At 24.3% G+C, this 21,560-nt stretch overlaps 2 protein-coding genes across 8 annotated transcripts in view; one reads left to right on the forward strand and one right to left on the reverse strand.

Moving 5' to 3' along the window:
• Positions 1-2,532, forward strand: part of LOC132938116 (uncharacterized) — a 32,654-nt gene extending 30,122 nt beyond the window's left edge. The window contains exon 5 of the mRNA XM_061004792.1: positions 2,255-2,532. Within this exon, the coding sequence (XP_060860775.1) occupies positions 2,255-2,296 (42 nt within the window). The 3' untranslated portion in view covers positions 2,297-2,532. The remainder of the gene's footprint in view (positions 1-2,254) is intronic.
• LOC132938106 (kinase D-interacting substrate of 220 kDa B) lies at positions 1,021-21,519 on the reverse strand. 7 transcript variants are annotated; one of them, XM_061004776.1, is made up of 31 exons: positions 21,319-21,519; positions 16,765-17,053; positions 14,024-14,155; positions 13,855-13,953; positions 13,654-13,752; positions 13,389-13,586; positions 13,232-13,330; positions 12,951-13,142; positions 12,776-12,880; positions 11,911-12,009; positions 11,404-11,845; positions 11,089-11,296; positions 10,878-11,009; positions 10,643-10,791; positions 10,440-10,572; positions 10,150-10,375; positions 9,898-10,077; positions 9,618-9,812; positions 9,297-9,561; positions 9,069-9,234; positions 8,725-9,004; positions 8,476-8,646; positions 8,235-8,408; positions 8,016-8,172; positions 7,820-7,905; positions 7,572-7,722; positions 3,302-3,372; positions 3,096-3,218; positions 2,903-3,037; positions 2,561-2,823; positions 1,021-2,502 (listed from the first exon to the last, which is right to left on the reverse strand). In XM_061004776.1, exons 2-31 carry the CDS (start codon positions 17,035-17,037, stop codon positions 2,244-2,246), a joined length of 5,262 nt encoding a protein of 1,753 aa, XP_060860759.1. In that variant the 5' UTR covers positions 17,038-17,053; positions 21,319-21,519; the 3' UTR covers positions 1,021-2,243. The 7 variants fall into 7 exon arrangements, with proteins under 7 accessions (XP_060860759.1, XP_060860758.1, XP_060860760.1 ...); XM_061004775.1 differs by lacking the exon at positions 21,319-21,519 and adding an exon at positions 18,182-18,331; XM_061004777.1 differs by lacking the exon at positions 21,319-21,519 and adding an exon at positions 17,674-17,811.
• Positions 21,520-21,560: the final 41 nt, after the last annotated feature.

Here is a 21,560-nt window from a genome sequence, read left to right on the forward strand (position 1 = left end):
TATAAAAAGTCATTACACTCATTTATTTGAAACATTTAAATTAAGGTACAACTCTTAAGTATTATATTTTTGAAGAAAATTGTTTTTTTTTATTGTAACCTATATTTTTAATTTCATAATTGAAATGTGATTTTTCTGAACAATTAAATTTATGAATAAAAAATACTGTAATATTTTATGTGTATATAATATATGTTCAATTATTAAATCAAATATTTTTTTAATGATTTATGATAATTTAGAACTAAATGATCAGTATGAAAACAAAATAATGAAAATTAGTTTTTATGCCAAAATGTAGTGTTGTAATACTTTAATTTATGTAAAAGTTTACTCAAATGGGACTTCGAAAAAAGAATCACCTTGTATTATATAACGTTTATATAATGTTCCTAGTTTTCTACAAACTTATTTAAACAATACAATACATTAATAAGTTATAAAACTATAATTAAATACATTCAATTGTTTCAATCTAATATGAGAAATTACAGTTTATTTTATAACTTTGAAATGGTAATATGTTACCAAAGTAAAGGAACATTACAATTTTTAACAAAAAGGAATAAAAATAAATAAAAATAAAATATCTTTAACAGAGACTCGTGTTGTAATAATTTGAATAAAAAAAATTGAATATGTATTGTAAAAACTACAATTTTTAATTACAATTTAATAAATTTATAGATTTAAAAGGCACAATAATTTGTCTACTTATACCGAAGTATAAGATAGCCGAAATTCATTTATTTTTCTATTAATAGTAACTATAATACTATTTTAAAATACTCATAAAATCAATTTTATATTAATTAAAATTAAAAGGAAATTCATAAATTATAATAGTTAACTAGTATCACAATGATTTTATACTAAAAATATTCAAAGATCTAATAAATATCTTAAGAATTATGAAAGAAATCACATTAAGTATATCTCACAACTAATGTAAACAATTATTAATGCAGATTTAACAATGGATATGTTTCATAAGCCCTAAAATCTATAATTCTTTTTATTATGGAATATAATCTAATACTAAGACAGTCTAGAGTATTATTTTAATGTTTAAATGATTGAATTTGATATTGCAGAATAAATTATTATTAAGTAACTATAAGTATTTTATAAATGTGAAAGGTTTGTAAAAATATCCCAATAATCATAAAAGATTTTAACTTTTACTAATTTTTAGTAAATTATCTAAAAAAATTGATCAATTAAGAAAAACAATATGAAAACTCTTTTTTTTAAAACGTGTCTATAGTCATAATGTAATTATATACATATATAAATTTATATATATTTAGTAGATATAAAAAAATAAACAGATATAATTGGTTCATTACGATTATACACATTTGAAGTATAGCAGTTTAGTCACGTATACTAAACCTAAAATTAAATTTGTATACTAGGCACATACATTATTTAAAGGAATATTTAATCTAATCACAATCAATATAAGTTATAATAATTTCTATTTAAAAAGAATGTCAATCTTAATAATGAATTATGGTTTTTAGTTTCATACTTCATTATTATTTCTTGTTGGAAGTTATAATAACATTTTAATATTTGATGGTATTTACAGTTGATAAGTTGATAAAATATACTTTTCATTTGCTCAATTGTATCTACTAAATGTTCCAATATTTTTATTTTAAGTTTTTAAATTAAAATTTCAAACAATAAAATCATTATTTCTGGTGAACTGAAATTTTTCATTATTTAAATTTATGAATGTAAAATACCAATTTAAAAAAATTCTAATATGTTTATATTGTACAAAATGACAATAAATAAATATTTTTTAATTTAGCCTCAAAAATAACATTTGCTAAGACAGTTCTACAAATGTTTCTTTAAGGCTACATCAATGATTTCTTTACAGAATTTAAACTTTTAAAGTATAGTTGAATAAAATAATAAATAAATAATAAATTGAATTAAATGTTTTTGGTAGTGTAGTATGAATATTATGTGTGCAGTACTGAAATAAAAAATTTTAAGTTGTGTAATATGAATATTATTTGTGCCATACGAAAATAAAAATTTTAAAGTTAGGCATTTGAAAAATATGAACACTAAATTAAAATATAAAATTAGTAATATTTAAAAAAAAAACTAACATAAAATAATTTAAATTAGAATGTAAATGAGCTTAAAATGAAATATGTATTACAATATAGTCAAATAGGATTAACATGTTTGTAATTCAATCATACTATAGTATTTAGTATTTACACCATAGTTTCAGGATCGTTCCAGTCATACGGATGGCCTAATATGCTGATATCGCTGTCAAATGATACTCTCCTAGATCCAGATTGTATGCTATTAATGCCACGAAGAAGATCTATATCTTCATCAAATGAACAACCTCCACCTTCAGATCTCAATTGCAAAGATTCAGTACTCTTTGAAGATAATTGAGAAGTCAAAGAATGTTGAGAGTTTTCTTTATAGTACATGCCATTAAATGTATACACTTTGTCTGATCTAAAACAAACTTTATGTCAATACTTTAAATTAATTTTAACTAGATACCTTATTTTACCGGTCAGTATTTGATTGTAAGTGGTCAGATTGTGGTGAAGACATATCTGACACTAAAGGAGTACTTTCATCATCACTGCTTGCAGTCGCACAGACTGCTGAAGAATGATTTGTATCTTGTGGTGGACTCGTTGGTAATTTTTCATTGCTGCAAACTGGTGATATAGTGACCGCGGGAGGTTGTTGCACCCAACTTGTACTAGCTACTAAGCAACTTAACATACCAACTGAGCCTGCAATACCTTGTTTTACAATTCCGCTAGTCTAAATATAGGGTTTTAATCTCATTATTAGCAATATTTGATAACAGATTACTTTTACATTTCACAAAATTTGAACATACTTGTACAGAATTTTTTGTTTCCGGTATTATGTCTGCATCATCAAGCCTGTTCATTACTAATGATGCTGGTCTTTTAATGGATTTAAGCAAATATGGTTTACCTGCTTTTTCAGTAGTTGTTGTTACAATACATGTCTAAAAATTAAACAGTAATTTTTGTATTATAAATTATTAAAATATTGATAAAACTAACTTTATAATCAATAAGATTTTTTCTAGAAGCAATTGGAGTATTGTTCAAAGAATTTGCTGAAACAGAATTGTTTCCCTCATATTGAAATGCTGGATATTGAACAATACTATGATGAGGTGAATTCTGGAAACAAAAAATAGAAAATGGCTTATGCAATCTTATCTATATTAAATATAAATATTGATGAGTGACAAATGATTTATTACCTGAAGTAAAAATGCATCAACATCTCCTCCATTATCGTTACTCGAAGTTGTACTACAAACGGACCCATCACCTATAAAATCAATTGAGTAAAAATAAAAGGGACAACGACTATAGATGATTTTATAGCACTTATTGGCTCACTTCGTGCACTTCAGTGTAGTATAAAATGTTATATTGTTATTTAAAATATTAATGCAATGCTAAACATATCTCAAAAATAAATAATTTTAAGTAGAGCTCAGCTTATTATTGTGTTGATGTCGTTTTTAAAATCGTCAAACTTTTCATAAACAAGATTTTAAATATACATGTCAAAAAATAATTTGTGATTTTTAAAATTGTAAGAATAGCTTATTTTTATAAACTTTGTAGTACAGCCCATTGTTAATTAGAGAACAATGAATCAAATTGTTTGCTATACATACATGTTGAAGTATTTTATATCATCAATAAGTGTTCAAAAACTTGACAACTTTAGAGCAAATGTGTAAGAAATTATACTTAATTATTTAAATTTTTATATTACAATGAAAATTAATAAAAAAAAAAACTCTCTAGGGCATTTATATCTATTTTCCATTTATAATGAATCTAAAAGCAGACAATTCATAAACCACTTTCACGGCTTTATTAAATGATTTCCAAAACAAAAAGCACTAAGTAAAACCATTATTATCTTCAATACAATAAATAATCTAAAACTTAAACACAGATGGTTAGTTAAATATATTATGAATATCTATATGAATTCTACATTAATACTTAATATAAATCTGAATTCCGGATGTGCATAATTATCCAATTAAAAACTGATGCATCTATGTAAAAATAATAATAGAGCAATTTAAAACAGCTAATGGATATATTAGTTTTATAATTTTGAATCTGTAGACTTAAGTGATCAAATACTATGTGTTATTAAAAGCGTAATGCTAGTGTACATATTTATACTATACACTATATACTACATAATAGGTAGTAAGCAATATAAATAATAACAAATGAATTTCAGCCATTTGAACATAATATTTTTCTAAGCAAGTGAAGATATTAAATATTATCTTTAAGCTTTCAATATTTTACATTTTAATATTTTTTTATAATTACATATACTTACGAAAAATAATATTTTTGAGCAATTAAATAAAATTAAAAATATAAAACAAATAATTAATAAATAAACGATTTATGCAGCCTTCAAATCGAGTCATGAAGATTATAGATACACTATTTTATTCATAATTTAGTTGACATAGTGATAAAAGAAAAATGTTAAATTTTCTTACAAAACAGTTAAAAATGTAATTTCAGATGAACAAAATCACTTAAAAATAATACACCGAAAAAATAATAAAATATAACCATAAGCGCAATTTCAGTTCATGGTCATGGAGCAGGAATATTATTTTGCTAAATATAATTTAATAAATAATAAGGAAGTTATTTTAATATTTGTTGTCATATTAAGTTTAAGTGACATACATTTGTTTAATAACAATGGATTTTCTCTTAAAATGGAGGTAGTATGTATTTTTTTTTGGTTATCAGTTAAAATATAATTAATTAGAATTAAATATAGTAATGACAAATTTTGAAGTCATAAAAAATATTTATATGTAGAATATATAAAATTACAATGATAATATTATAAAAGTGAATATAATAAAAAATATACATTATTGTATTGTTAATAGTATTTTAGGTACACTGATAAAATAATTTATTAAAAACATTGTGATAAATCTATTAAATATTTTAAGAATCAATAATCTAATAAATAATTTATCCTTATTGTTCTAGGAAGTTCAAGATTTTAAAAGAGCATTACTATCCCACAAAAATGTTTAAATATGGGTTTTATATTTGGTTTTTTTATAGGTGTAACTGGTATAAGACACAATATTTAATAAATACTTAAATATTATCAAGATAATTATATGAAATATTTAGTGTACATTGTAAATATATAGATAATACATTAAAAAAAAATAAGAGGGAAGGTAGGTAAACGCTCAGCTGTATAATCGATTGAGTAGGAGTTGAGTATACCTCATCATTAAGTAGGTCACTGTAATGGATGTGTTAAATTTGAATTTGAATAGTAAATTGTTGCATACAAAAAAACGATTCAGAAAGGTCACGGTATTTATATTCAGCCAATATTTCTAACAATTTCTTACTTTATAATTATATTGCTATAACACATTAGTAATTATACTCCTTAATATGAACAAGATGATAAATCATAAATCAATGGATTAAAAAAGAGAGCAAGACAGCTATAATCTGTCAGCCTATAATACTAAGTATATTTTATAATGTATATTCATATTGCTATTATACTAATTTATTTTATTATTAGTAATACAATATAAACCATGAATAGAAAGAAGCTTAAAATTAATTCAAGTACTTTTAAATTTTCATGGCGTGTAATAAATTATAATAATATATGTTAAAATGTCAAGTTCCTGCAAACACATTTTTAAATTATAACAAAATAACTAAAATCAATAATCTTTGAATAAATATTCAAAATCGTTAAAATTTGAACTTAAAATGTCTATAAAAAAAAGTAGAAAAATATATTTTGGGTTTCAGTAAAATATACTTATAAGAAATTTTATTTTTAACCTTTAGGCATACAACTTAAATATGTTATAAATTCTTATAAAAAAATTTTGTCTGTATTTTTATATTTTTAAATCACTAAAAGAACAAGATATTATATTGTAAGATCTTTAATTACATTTTTATTTTTCAAGCTTATTGAACATTTTTATCACCACTTTAAAAAATTCAAAAATATCATTGCTTATAAACAGGTTAAAATTAGTCTAAATATTTTTATTGATTTTTATTGAGTATACAACATGATAATTTAAATTACAGTGGAATGTTTCAAGTTACTACAATAAATATTAAAATACTCATTGAATTCAAAAATTTTAACTTTAGACATTCATAACAAATAGTTGTGGAATTACACTCTACCTTTTTTATAATTCTAATAAGCAAAACTTAAATGGAACCTTGTCTCATATTTTAAAATCTTAGATATGAATATTAAAATAAGAAATAATTAGAAATATTTTGCGATTTTGGTGAATTTTGTGAAAAAACTTAGTGAAACTTAGAAATTTCTAACCCTCTTAAAAAAATATTTTAGGTTACGCTCTCCTTTTTTTTATTTATTCAAGTATAAAACAACTTATGAATTTTATTTTAGACCCCTTCCCCCACCCTCTCCAAGTACCAACTAGATACAGTTTGTTACCAGAAACCACCCTTGAAGTTGAATATTTTTCTATTAAAAAAAATTTACATATCGTTCAGTTAAATCATTTATTGCTCCACTCAGAATCTAAAATAATAATAATTAACTATGTGTAAACAGGAATTTATGTCAGATATTCAGCAGATTCTCATAAACTTAGTAAAATTTTATCAGTAAAAATTGGAAATTGAAATTTTTGTAAAATAATAATTTTTTACAATAGGTAATTACAGGTAAAAAACTAAATGATGAAATAGTTTTACTTAAAGTATAAAAACTACTGTACATTTTTATTTTTTTATTTAAATCTAGACATAAACATTTTTAGTATATTACATGCTCAACTTTAATCCTATGCTCACTAAAATTCTTTTTTTTACATTTCTAACAAACAATTAACTTCAGTCAAATCTAAATATAAAAATAATAATCGTTTTAATAAATAACAAAATATGTCTCAAATTTACATTCATAATTTCAAACATTCCATGCTGAAGTTTAAACTGTAAGTTGTGGGAGAATGATTATAAAGTATACCTTTATTGAGTTTACAATGAGGGGATTCAACCCCTACAACCACCTATTGCTTATATTACTTGTCACACTGTCAAATGTATTTATTGTACTGCAAAATTGTACAAACAATAAATATTTGAGCAAATAATTATTGAAAAAAAGTATGTTATTGATAATTTATTTCATTTTTTAATAAAATATACATAAACAATAATATTATTTTATTCAGATAATCGAGATTAGGAAAATACCACTTAACTAGGTCTAGTTATTAAATTAAATAATATGAAATAAAAATTGGAAAATCATGATGAAATAAAGTCATGCACATGCTAAGATTCTTCACCATGCACTCCAACAATATTAATTTGTCTCGGATATTTTATTTATATCTACAACTACATAAGGATTGCATTCTCCTGTTTTAAAATTACTATTGTCGAATTCATTCTGACTTTGTTGTCGCGTCTGCTCACCTGTAATTATGTCGATAGGCTGGTGTGGTACTTGTAAATAGGTAGCTGCTGCTATGGTACCTTGTTCTTCAGATTCTTCTAGAACATCTTCACATGCTTCTTCGTTAAGAGTTTGTAATGCACCACAAATCATTTGTTCTTCTAATGTTACCTTTATTTAAAATATATTTTTTTTAAATAATTTTACATGATAAATAAAAATAAAAACTTCATAGTTCTATAGTTAATTTTAAATTAAAATTATTTACTTGTTTTTCAACTGATGACACTTTTGACCCTTTCTGATCTTTATCGTTTAAAGTTCCTTGCACATTATTGTTATTATTAGAAGATCCTAATATTTAAATATTTTAATTAATAACATATAATAAAATAAAATTATCATAAAAAAAATATAGTGGGTTATAATTTTATAAAATTTTACGATAACAAATATTTCTATACCTCTTCTTTCATGCGAATGATTTTTAGAGCTACCCGATCTTGTGTGTTTAAAATTAATATTACTGTTGGTTTCATTATTTATTAAGTACTCTTTGTCTCTCAATGCTAATAAAACTATACGGAAAAGTTCCCAATCTCCAAAGTTCATTTTTAATACCTGAAAATCAAATATAATACAATACATTTGTACTGGATTAAATTAAAAGTATCTATAATTACATTTTTTAGTTCGTTTAAATTGCAATGTAAGAGTACACAACCAGTAAGATTATTATCTTTGATTATTTGTGTATATTTTGGAATGTTTGACTCTTGCAAATCTCTAATCCTTGTTAACAACTTACAAGTGTCATCTACACTTAAGGATGACAGTTTAATGTTGTTAAATTCATCCTAAAACATTTAAATCATTTAAATAGGACAAAATAATTTTAGTTATATATCTGTTAGTTATAATTACGGATAATGATGAAATGGAAAAATTTTGAAGTTGGTTTGGTAATTCATCGTAAGTTGTATGCCATCGATTTTGAACTTGTTGTTGATTCCACAATACGGCTGATTGTGGTTCATTTAACATCAATGACGTTGGTAAAGTTTCTTGTTGAAGTGATAGTTTAGCTCCCATTTTCTTAAGTTAAATTATAGGTTGTTAGCTGTTAGTTATAATTTAAATATATGTATATATATTTTAAAGAATTGAACTAACCTGTCTTCTCATAAGTTGATTTTGAACTCTCCGTGTTTGTAGTTCATTGTGTGTTATTGTTGGCCTAAAAATAGTGGAATCTTCAGAGTTTTGCATCTCATCTTTAATAACTTTTCTTAAATATGGATCCAGATTGATTGTAAATGGTAAGAAAATTCTTAGATCGCTAACCAATAATGTTGTTCGGTGGAAAGAAAGAAAAATTTCAAATTTTTTCTCATCTTTGTCCATCTCCATTAATGGATCAATGTCTTTAGAGAATTGTATTTGACGACGTACCCTATTGGTTTTAATTTTTGTTAAAATAATGATTCTTTTAATAAATAAATTAAAATTAATGTTACTTTTCATATAAAGTTTTTAGTGACATGGAATCATCAATAGTATCCTCATTAGTATCATGAAAAATAATCATCCAAGATATTCTATAAGGCCATTGTTCTGTAATATTTATCCAACTAGCTAAATGATACCAATTAAATTCCAACTGAAATGCTTTTAATAAACGGCCTAAAACATGTAATAAATTATTAAAGTTATTTGATTAAATTATATTATTAGTTTTTACATGCCTGTAATATAAACAATATTCATTAAACGTCTCATACTTCTAGGATTTACATCACTAAAATAGTCATCAGTCAACAAAATTTTAGAAAGATCTTGTGGACCACCTAATCTATGTATGTTGCTAGCTATGCTACTTGCAATACTTTCACTGGATTTTAATTTATTCCTTGTAGAATTGATGTTGCCTTTGCTTCGACTAAGTCCACCAGAAGAACCCATTGTAGGTTTTAAAGTTGTGGACTCGTTAGATAATCGCCGTGTTGAAGCCTACAGTTAAAAATGTAATTAGTAAAACAAACTATTTTAATTTAAAAACTATTTACCGAATGTACCAATCCACATTCATCCATTTGATTTGTAACACTTTTACGATGAGATTGAGATGATTTTTGAGCTAATTTTACTTTACGTAAACCAGAATTTTGAAGAAAAAATGGCAAATGAACCATATTTTTAAGATAATCATGTCCAGAAAAATTCATGTCACTTAGTAATCGTCGACTATTGAGTTCAATTACCTACAAAAAACCAAATATTCCATTTGAATTATTAAATGTTCTTTATAATTTATATATTTACGTATAAAAAGAATTATGTTTAAACCTGAGAAATTGCATGGGGGTCAATAGCTAAAACAACTATAAAAGGAGTATTTTGTTCTGAAAATAACATCCGTACAGCATCTAAAAGCAGTAATATTTTGTCCTGTTCACATGAGTCTAAACCATCAATAATTATTACCAATCTAGTTTGCTGTTGAGTAAATGCATCCAAACAACGCACCTTTATTAAATAAAGTCAGTATTTACTAAATAATTATCTCACAAATAAACAAAAAAATATTAAATACAATACCATTTCTGTCATTAAATTCACTTCAGTCCGTAATGCTTGAATAAATCCTTCAGATTTTAATGTATCTAATCTTGATGTCGCTCTCCTTAATTGTTTACGTTGTGAGAACACTAATGACTGTAGTAATTGACTGAATGTATATAAATTTCCTATCAATAGTAATAAAATGAACATCCCACAACAAAATAGTATAACATTTCCAATAGCTTTGTCAATTGAAAGATCACTAAGAACAAAAAAAATATAAAATTAAAAAAATTAAGTAATTTCATGTTTAAACTTTAACTTACTTCATAAAACTTGTACCATTGTTCATAGCAATAATAAGTGTTACTAATAAAACACATAGAAATGACATTTCAAATAGTATTATGTTTGGCATGCAACATAATTTGCGCCATTTCCAAGGTGAAGTAAGTTTTACTAAAATTGATATGCATTATTAATAATTATTGTTTATAAGATATAAAAATTAACTAATTAGTTAACTAACCAGGTTTTGGACGAAAAGCTCTATATAAGCGGGTAGAAATTGATCCAAAATCTTTTTCTATTGAATCATATAATGAACCTATCATTTGAATAATCGTACTTTCCCCAGGTGTTGTACTACTTACACGAGTTTGGTCAGTAAAATAAAATCTAAAATTATTTAAAATAAAAATATATTGATTATTTAATTATTAAATTATTGATCTATAAAAACTTGATATTAAAATCATAAATACCTAATAGGTTGTGCTGTAACTGATGTCCCCCAACTTGAACCAGGTGGATGACAAAATATTATTTGTAGAATTATTCGGGCTGTAACTGCTTTTTGGCTCAAATAGCTGATACAATTATAAGCCCAATCAAGTCTATACAATTAAGTAATTATGTTTAACAATTAATAATAAAGATAATAAATAAGTGTTGTATAAAACAAATTATACTAACCTATGGCTGCCATAGTATACCATTATCAGGAAGAAAAATATACTAGTTAATAAACTAAATGTTGTGATAATTGCAATGAGTGATGACGATGACAGGACTACAACCACAGTACCAGCAATGAAACAAAAGTGAAGTGCCACACCCAATATTAGCCACGGGAATTGAAAAAATGGATCTGTCCATTGATGAGCAAAATTTTTCATTTCCTCTAAAAAGGTAACAAGCATTTATATTTTTATTCTTAATTATTGTAATTAATTTAACTACTTTAATAATGTATTAGAATGAAATTATTTTACTATGCAAACTGCTTACCTCTTAATTTATTAAGTAGAAATGATTTTCCACTACCCCACTTAGCATATAACCCAACAGTAATTGGCATTGATAAAGTAGGTTCACTAAGCATATCAGCCAGTGCACTGCTGTAAAGATCGTATCCCAGTAAATTTTCATTATCTTCATTAGTATTAAGACGTCTCGAACCAAATATTTGACTAAGAATAGGCTTTTGAGCATTGACATCCATATTATATGGTGTTTCACCTGCTCGATTTGGTCTGTATAAAAGCTGGCTGTTTTTAGGATTTCTTAACAAAATTTCAACAATTCCTCTAGCCCTAGCTCTCATAGCAATATGTAATGCAGTATCTCCACGTTTGTCTGTAGCTGGTACACGAGCACGCTTTTCAATTAAAAGTTGAACAGCTTCAGCATTACGGTTTCTAACAGCTCGCATCAAAGGCGTATCACCATCCTTAAAAATAAAACAAAATTAAGTACATATTGAATAGATTTACATACAATTTGTGTACTATTTACTTTTGTTGAAATTTCTAAATCAGGATTTGCACCAAGTAATAACTTAATTATTGCTGTATTTCCTTTTTCTATAGCAATATACAATGCAGTTTTCCGTTCCTATAATTTAAACAACTAGTTAATATTAGTGCTTTATCAGGATAAAGTAACTAAACAATAAGGGTTTAAAAATAATCTGATATTCTTTGCATTATGCGTTAGCTCTTAATTTAGAAAATAAGTTAGTGATTTAGAAGAAAATCTGAAAGTTATAAAGTCAAGCTATCAAAATGTAAAATGTCTGGTGTAACAGTAAAATTAGTTGCAATTTTCTGAATATATACATCCTATAAGTTGATTAAGAGTAGAGATGGGAATAATGTATCAGTTCTCTAAACATAATTTAAATATTAATAACAAAATTTGTTTTAAATTTGTACAAACTAGACTCAATTCTCAACTCTAAGATTCAAACAGTTGTAATTTATCTACTAAAGGATATTTTGAAAACTCCGTGGTATGTTACCAATGCCAAACTACATTCCAATCTGAATTTCAACATACTCAACAAAAGCATATACTCAAGAAGATTTCAATCAAAACTACAAACTCAAATAATTTACTTATTAATCAAATCACTTCATAACTCTACTAGACGATATTGTGTTAGAACCCTCCATAATTCAAATTATTATCAATTTAACTCAGAAATTTAAAATTGTTAAACTTCTTGTGATCTTTCAGTCTCATAATTTTTCTATGTATTTTACCACTTGTATAGATTGTATATCAATTAAATAAATAAAAAAAAAAAAAAAACTTAAGTGATTAAAAATATGATTGTAATATTAAATTCAAATTAATGTGAATTGTATTTTATTTATACTTTTCCCATAACATCAACATCAGCATATTTTTTAAGAAGTGCTTCCACGATATTTCGATGTCCTCCTTTGACAGCATGTATAAGGTTAGTATCTGAACTACGATCCTAAAAAAATTTAAAATTAACGATTTTAATTAAAATTTAATTTAAATATGTCATATCAATATTTATTTACTTGTATATTGATATAAGCTCCAGCATTTAAAAGAGAATTAGCAATATCATAATATCCTTCTTTACAAGCAATTGTTAAAGCAGTACATCCATCTTGGTCTAAAGCATTGACATTTGGCTTACGTTCAAGGAGTAGGTTTACTACTTCGGTGTGATTACCCATCGAAGATACTAATAATGGAGTCCATGAGTACTAAAAACAAGTCAACAATTAAATAAATACATTTTTATATTTAACAATACAATATTTTAGTTAGTTGTATGTATTTAAATTATACTTACCATTCCTGCAGTGTCAACATTAGCTCCAGCTCTTAACAATGAATCAACGAGTTCTACATCGCCTTTTCTACATGCCCATACTAATGCAGAAGTCCCATACTACAATATAAAACATATTACTACTTTTACATAAAGTTTTTAATGGTTTTATGTATACCTTGTCACCAACATTGACTTTAGCACCACGTGCTATTAAACTACAGGCCAACTTTGTATGTCCTCTACCTGCAGCCCAAACTAATGCAGTAATATGAAAATTTCCATGAGCATTTATGTCAGCCCCTCGGTCCAATAACAAATTAGCCAAGTTAGTGTATCCACAGTAACTAGACCAAATAAGTGACGTCCACCCACCCTAATATACATATACATATTATAAACAAAACATTTTTAGATTATCAACATTGAAATAAAATATATACCATATCCCGGTGTTCAATATCTGCTCCATGATCTAATAATTCAGCGCATATATCAGTATGGCCTTCTTTGGCAGCACAAATCAGTGCTGTCCAATTATCCTGGAAATTATCAATTCAATTTTCACATTAAGTTTAAAATGTTATGGCATTTAATATTTTTAAAATTAATTTCAAGATAATATAATGCTAAAAATTAGTTACATTATCTTCAATGTTCACATCTGATCCATGATTAATAAGCTCTCTAAGAAATTGTAATTTCCCTTTAACTGCAGCATAATGTAAAGCCGTAGCTCCATTCTAAAAAAAAAGTAGAAATATAATCAAAATTAGATAATGAAAAGTATTAATCACATTTAATTGGCCTTACATCGTCACGATCGTCTACAAGAACACGGCGGTTTTCAAGAAATCCTTGAAGACCTTCTAAATTATTTTCTGAGATGTAATTATGTAGAGCTCTGTAGCATAACGACACCATTGAATCACTAGTGTGCAAATTCTACAAAAATGTAAAAAGTAAAAAATTAAAATGTGATATTTCATTTAGTAAATAAAAATATAAATTGATTTTAAAACCATGATTATTACAGCATGAATAAGCAATCAAACTCAATCAAAAAATTCTAAAAAAACTAAAAAAAACAAACAAATACAATAAAAAATATATTATGTTATTTCAAATCCTGAGTGACAATATTGATTTTACAGTGTTTTTTTTTTTAATTTTTTGTTTTGTGTCTGGAGACACTTTTTTTAATTGATTAAACATTCTGATCATCAACTTTGAGGGAGGTTTCTGGAAGAAAATTGGATCTATTTTCTTCTTTAGATGATCAAAAGAAGAAATTCCTCAATAGATTTTAAAATTATAAGGAAAAAAAATTGTGACCTACTCAATGATGATGTACACTCTATACCTACTGTACTGCAAAGCGGTTACTTACTTGATGGCTTTTTAAGTATTGTTTCATATCTAATTAATTAAAATTATTAAATAACATATTATGAAACAAAAATACACCAATCAATATTATCATTATCATATATACTTTTTTAATATTCGATAATTAAAGGATGTTAAAATTAAAAACAAACAAATTATAAATTCTATAATAACTGTATTATATATTATAAAAAAATACAAACACAATAAATTATTTTTATTCAATTCCATAAACCAGTTAGAGGCAATTAGAGATAACAATGCATATGTATTAATATACATAATGCTATAATGGATAAATCTTTTAAAAAAAAAATGTAACCATAGTAAGTTATTTTTATTATGTATAAGCTTGGAAGTTATTACCCTAAAAAGCTTAATAAAATTGATTATGAATCAAAGATGAATTATGATCATAGTTAAGATACAAGTATACAATAGTTCCTAGGTTCTCATTCACTATAAAACACATATTTTATAACATCCAAGTGAATTTAAAAGTTTTACAACTATAAATTTAAGATGGAAGTTATCATATTTTTAGATTTAATTTTTTTTAATAATATATTTATAATTCACAAATAAAAGTATAATTGCAGAAAAAATGTACTAAATATATTTATGTAAAAAATTGCATTAGAAAAACTCCATGAATAAATGTATAAATGCATACAACAGATTTGCTGATTACTCAGCAATAAAACGGACAGCCAGAAAAAAATACACAAATTAAATCACTTACAAGCCCTAATTTTGTGTTTTTTTTTGTTAATAACTATGATATATTGATAATTTGATGTGTTACAAATTTAGAAATACATGTTGAATTCTATGTAGCTCTTCTTTATTTGATTCTATATTAAATTGTTTTTACATTAATTTATTAAGTGATTACGATTTTTTGTTTTACCGTAAGCAAGAAAAAGATCTTTTATGTACTACAAGTATTACCTATTTTATTTGTATCAATAGAATTTATAATACAAATTAAATTTGTAAAAAAAAAATGCACATTAAGATACACAATTCAATTTTATCATTATTTATTTAATACATTTTTCCTAAAAAAACTAACAATACATTTCAACAAATATAATTTAGGAAAATATCACTTGTTCAAAGTTCATGTTTCTTGAAAATGCATAGAATGATTGTTATATCATGTCTATATAAGATTAGTCTGTAGATACTTGATAAATCAATTTTTTGCAATATGTCTTAGTCATATTATTACTTGTATAATAAGTTAGTCTATACCAATGAGTCAATATTGACAGCTTGAGAAATGGCAGTAGACTTCAATGATAGGAACAATACAGCTATCTAGTTGTTATAAATATATCAAAGGTTTAAGCTTCAAGTTTTTATCCTGTACTCTTGATTTTATTATTATATGGCTTTAGTTATTAAGTAAGTAAGTAAGTAAGTAAGTAAGTAAGTAAGTAAGTAAGTATTAATAATTCATTTAGATAAATGTAAAAAATGCATATTTCATAAATCATAATTAGACATTAGGAATAAATTTTAAAAAAAAAATTGAAACAAATTTTTCCCAATATAGCTTAAGAGCAAATATTGATTAGCTAAGACAAACCTCCACTAAAAAATTATTTAGCTCTTATACAAATATATAACATAAAAATAATGTTTCTCGGTTTTTGTTGAAATGACCTAGCTCCACAAAATGTAAAGCATGTTTCAGTCAATGCCAATATGAGGGTTTAAAAAATTTACTTTAAAAATAAAATTAAAATGTTTATTTATACATACTAATTTTTTCGAGCATAAATAGATACATATTTAGATAATTTTTTTTATCTATATAGGTAAGTATCAAGTCACTATATTCTTGGATAATAGATCAAATGCTAAATGTTATATTTGTAAAATAGACCTAAAATAATATGTTTTCAACAATTTACATCTTTGTAAATAATATAATTTGTTATAATATTTTTATTAAAATAAAATAGGTAAAATATTACATTATATTGTATAACGCTGAGTGCTGTGTTGAAACATGAATAATAAATGATTTAGATTAACTACATATTATAGAATAAAAAGTGAAGCTTGGCTAGTTTAAAAAATATTATTATTAGGTGTTAAATATCAGAAAATCGGTGTTTTAGTGAGGCTGGTGTTAGAACAATATTTCTACTGACCGCCGATGAAATTTTTCTGAAATTTGCAAAGCTGAATCTTTTGTTTGTATTATCAGTAGGTGGTAATGGGCTATCATCATATAATGGACCAGTGATAGAAAATGATGGTAAACGATTTGACAACCCGGTAAGGAAGCCTTGGCTACGTGATCTTTGAGGCCGTCTCAAATCACTAAACTCATTGGTCGTTGGAAGTTGTAAACGTAAAAATGAGAAACCTCGAGTGTAACGAATGTTGACAGGTACACTTTGACGGTCTTCATTGTCTGACATACTTATATAATTGGATCTGTACGAAAATGTTGTTACTTAATGTATAAAAATTATCATGCAAATTCATAACAATATTACAATTATTACCTGATACTAAGAAATGTATATCAGATATCTAAATAATTTTTAACTAATAAAAAATAAAAATAAAAATGTCTGGGATGATACATACAAGTTATATTAGTTATAACATCAATAAAAACTTAACATTATATTACTTTTTATTTGTTCTAAAGAAAAAGAGTAAGAAAATTATTTATATATTATGTCACCAATTTCTTTTATCTACTTATTTTCAGTATATATTAAATCTGATACAAATCACAACTTAAATATAACTTCATGTTTCTTATATTTTTATAAATCTTGTATTTATTTAAGAATTAAAATAGTAAAATATTGATTATGTATGAGTAATTGACGCTTTTAAACAAATCAAACATAATTTTACATTAAAAAAAAAAATAATACGCTACTTTTAATAAATAAAAATGTTGCTTAAATGGAAAATAATAAATTATTTTTATTACCTAGTTATAGGTAATGTTTTTGTTATTGCCAATGTTACTCAAAGTTGGATTTTTATTTTCATAAAATGTAATAGGTATTATAAATATTTAAAAAGGAAGTACTTACTAATTTTAAATATATTAAATTATAAAAAGAATTATCATGGTCCATAAACAATTATTTTTGTATTAACAGCTTATGAAATAATAAATAATGAACATTTTTTCACTAATTACAGCAACAATGTAAGTAAAATCAATTATTTATGTTTAATTAAGTTTTAAAAATGTTTGAGATTATTAAATGCAATATGTATATATATATATGTATTATATGTATTATATTACATCCAAGTACTTATTATTAATTGTTTAAATAGCAAAATTACATAATCTCAAAACCAATTTACATTATTTATCAAATTAATATATTTTATCAGTTTATCCACTTAACTATTTTATTTGCAATAAAATAGGTAATCAACAAAACCTATTGTACATTACACAAATATAGGTACATATTATACACATTTTTCCTCATTCAATTATATTTTACCCTAATAATTTCTTTTTCTATTCTGTTATTAAGTACAGATTAGTTTTTAATATTAGTACTATATGTAATGCTATGTTACCTGGGTATCGCCATTGATTCTTTTCAAAAAATGAAAATAACTTAAAATGCTTCCATAGCTTCTGCTCACATTATAGCTCAGTGACAATGGTAATAGTTCTACAGAACTATGATTTGATTTAAATGTCCACTGTAGCCTAGGCATAATTAACTCAAATACATGACAAAAATACAGCTTTTAGATATTGTAATAAAAAGAAAATATTTTTTTTGTTCTTAATATAGATTATAGGATTACAAATATTGTCCTTCGATTAGATAATCAAATAAATTAGGAACTTTTCACTAGGAAATAATATTATGAAATTGTATTATATGTTTATTATTACAGGTGTATGAAACACTTATTGGCTGAAAACTAATCGATTGATCATTGGAATGCCCCCACTGAATGACGTTTTACAATATACCTATTTCAATCAAAATTTCTTTATCAATATCCCTGAAGAGGTGTGCCTATCAAACTATACATACATTATACATATTTGACTATTTAATCTAGGTATTATTATTAAAGTAAATAATATATGATGACATCATTCAAAAGATATAGGCTATTGTAAAATCTATTAACCAAACAAAATGTACTTATCACTTCTAATTAACTAAAGGTAAAGTGTTTAATCCATTAAAATTAACATTTAACTATCAATGCTTTATAAAATACACACTTTATAATTTATAACTGAATAATCTGCAAATGTTTCATAAAGATAATTATGGCAAATTTTGTACCATCTTACATGTGCACATAACATTTTTAAATTGTTGTTTATAATAAGCTGATAAATTCTACAAAACACATTAATGATTATTATTGAGTAGGATATAGTTGGAAAATAGGTTTATGTTTATTTACGATTTAATATCTACCCAATATTATTTAATTAATAGCTAATAATATGCTTATGGTAATTAAGACTATCACTTTCTATGTATAAGTATAAAATCAATACAAATTAAGCATTTTAATTTGTATTTATTTAATTTATCTAAAACAATGTCTTTTGAAATTATTATTTATTATTAAATTATTTTTTATTAATATCACATATTATATCATACTTACATTAATTAGTCTATTCGTACGCAAACATTTATTGTGGCAAATCATTATGAAATGCAACTATAATAATTTAATATTACATGTAACTAAATTTTATAAAAAGTATAAATTAAAAATGTAGTTCAACAAAAAATAATATACATAACATTGTTTCTAAGTTTCCTTTATTAAAAAATTGAGGTCAAGTGCAAATGGCACTTAATGTATATATATAGAGTTTAGGCAGAATAAGTACATTTTATAAATACCAAACAAATCAAATAAATATAAAAAATACATTAAAAATAATTGATTTAAAATCGTAACTATTAAATTAGAATTGAGCCAAAAAGACATTATCATAAAAGGTAAAAACTATAATAATTAAACTAACAATTATCATTCATCATTACAACAACTAAAATCTACATTATATAATTTTGTTTTCTATTCATATACTACCTTGCAAATTTAAATTTATAAAATAGATGTTTATAATTATTTTTAAACTGATATTAATGTTAATAGATGTTAGAATTTTAACAGAGCTTGAAGCTTGAAGTTCAATTGACAAATATTTCCAAGTATTAGCTCTTTATATTTAAGATTGAATACATAATACTATGGTTCTTAAATATCAAAAATGCAATTTTTGATTTCAATAATTTTCAAGAGAATTGAAAAAAAGTTAGTAAAGTCAATGGGATAAATATATATTAAAATGTATAACCCATATTGTTATTAATGAATAATGATCATATTTTTCATACTTTTTTTGGTTTGTTTCCATAAGCAAAAATGTGGTGTAATTACTAATGGTGGGGGGGGGGGGGGGTGACCTTAATGCTCATTACACATATATCCTTATAGACACTAGATACACTCACATTAGTATAAACTCTAACAAGACAACTTACAAAGTTTTACCAACTAAACAATTTGACTTAAATATAAAAACACTTAGGTGCCTACTCTACAATATTTTAAAAGTATTCTAAACAAAAACTATGAAGTTATTCAATTAATTAAATTATAACTAATTTGATATATGATAAATATTGGTTAATAATAACAATTTGTTAAAAAATATATTATATTGTTATGTATTTCCACCAAACCCAATGTGACAAGGATGACTGTTGATACAAAACCGCTGAAGGTTAATATTAAACTTATGATCATTTGCTATTGAAAATACATTTTACAAGTATGGCAATTACTACTTAAAACTTTGGGGGAAGGGTGGGTCTAGTCCTCTCAAACCCCTCTTCACAATCATCACCTATATCTGTATCTCTGAAAAACCTTCCGATATCATACTTCAAACTATGTAATTGGCAATAAGAGTAACATAGTTTGGAACTACATTTAATATTAGTGACTTGAGGTCCAAATAATCTTAAAATCCAGTTTCCCGGTTGTAGCCTAAATAGTTTTTTTTATATAGTTCATAAAATTAACACAAACTATACTTTTAAGATTTATAAAAATTTAAAAGTAAAACACATGTAATAAAAATAGATTTAGTATTTTAGATAAAGTAGATAGGTTTTGTAATTTAAAAATGGTTGTCAGTTCTTAAAGTAAAAAAAGTAAGAATTTAATCTTAATTCCTAATTAGTATAAACACTATAATCACCTTTTTATCTTTTTAATGTAAATTTCAGACAATCAATTATTTTAATTTTAATGAACCTTGCATGGAAAATAATTAATGATTATATATATATATAATATTGAAAACAATGTACCTATATATTTCTTTTTTCAGATAAACTGATAGTATTTTTTGGAATATTACCTAAATTAATTTTAGTTATTTACATAGTAAGTGCTTGGATTGCATATTTACACGTTTCTATAGATAATACCGTTAAAGTAGGTACCTTGTAATAAATACAATATTTGGTAAATGATTAATTAAAGAAAATTCAAAATACATGAATACCATGTATTAATTAAGTGTTCATTATATAAATTATAAATATTTCTTTATAATCTATTTTAAGATATTTACAAATATAATGTTCAATATTAAAATATATACTGTATATACCCATTAAGGTTTATGTTTAAAATAAGTAGGTACTTACTTTATTTGTTTAATTCAAGAAACATGATCCCTTAAAAAGTGTTTTGGAATGGCTAATATATCTTAAATAAATCAAACTGTCGATCAAAAAAAGTGCATCTTACTTATTAATAGGACATTAATTACATTGAATACTTTTTTTATAATAATTGGTACCTATCAAAAAATGTAATGTGTATAGCGTATGTAACATAATAAATAGTATTATAGTATTAGAAAAATAATGATAATTTCCTGGAAACA

This window comes from Metopolophium dirhodum, chromosome 2 (genome assembly GCF_019925205.1).
Source record: "Metopolophium dirhodum isolate CAU chromosome 2, ASM1992520v1, whole genome shotgun sequence".
NCBI lineage: Eukaryota > Metazoa > Arthropoda > Insecta > Hemiptera > Aphididae > Metopolophium > Metopolophium dirhodum.

Coding starts and splice junctions, on each gene's coding strand:
- LOC132938106 (XM_061004775.1), bottom strand. Junction 10,792..10,877: donor GTTACAGCACAACCTATTAG/GTATTTATGATT, acceptor AAATAATTTTAG/ATTTTATTTTACTGACCAAA. Junction 3,373..7,571: donor GCCTATCGACATAATTACAG/GTGAGCAGACGC, acceptor TTGATTTTATAG/GTGATGGGTCCGTTTGTAGT.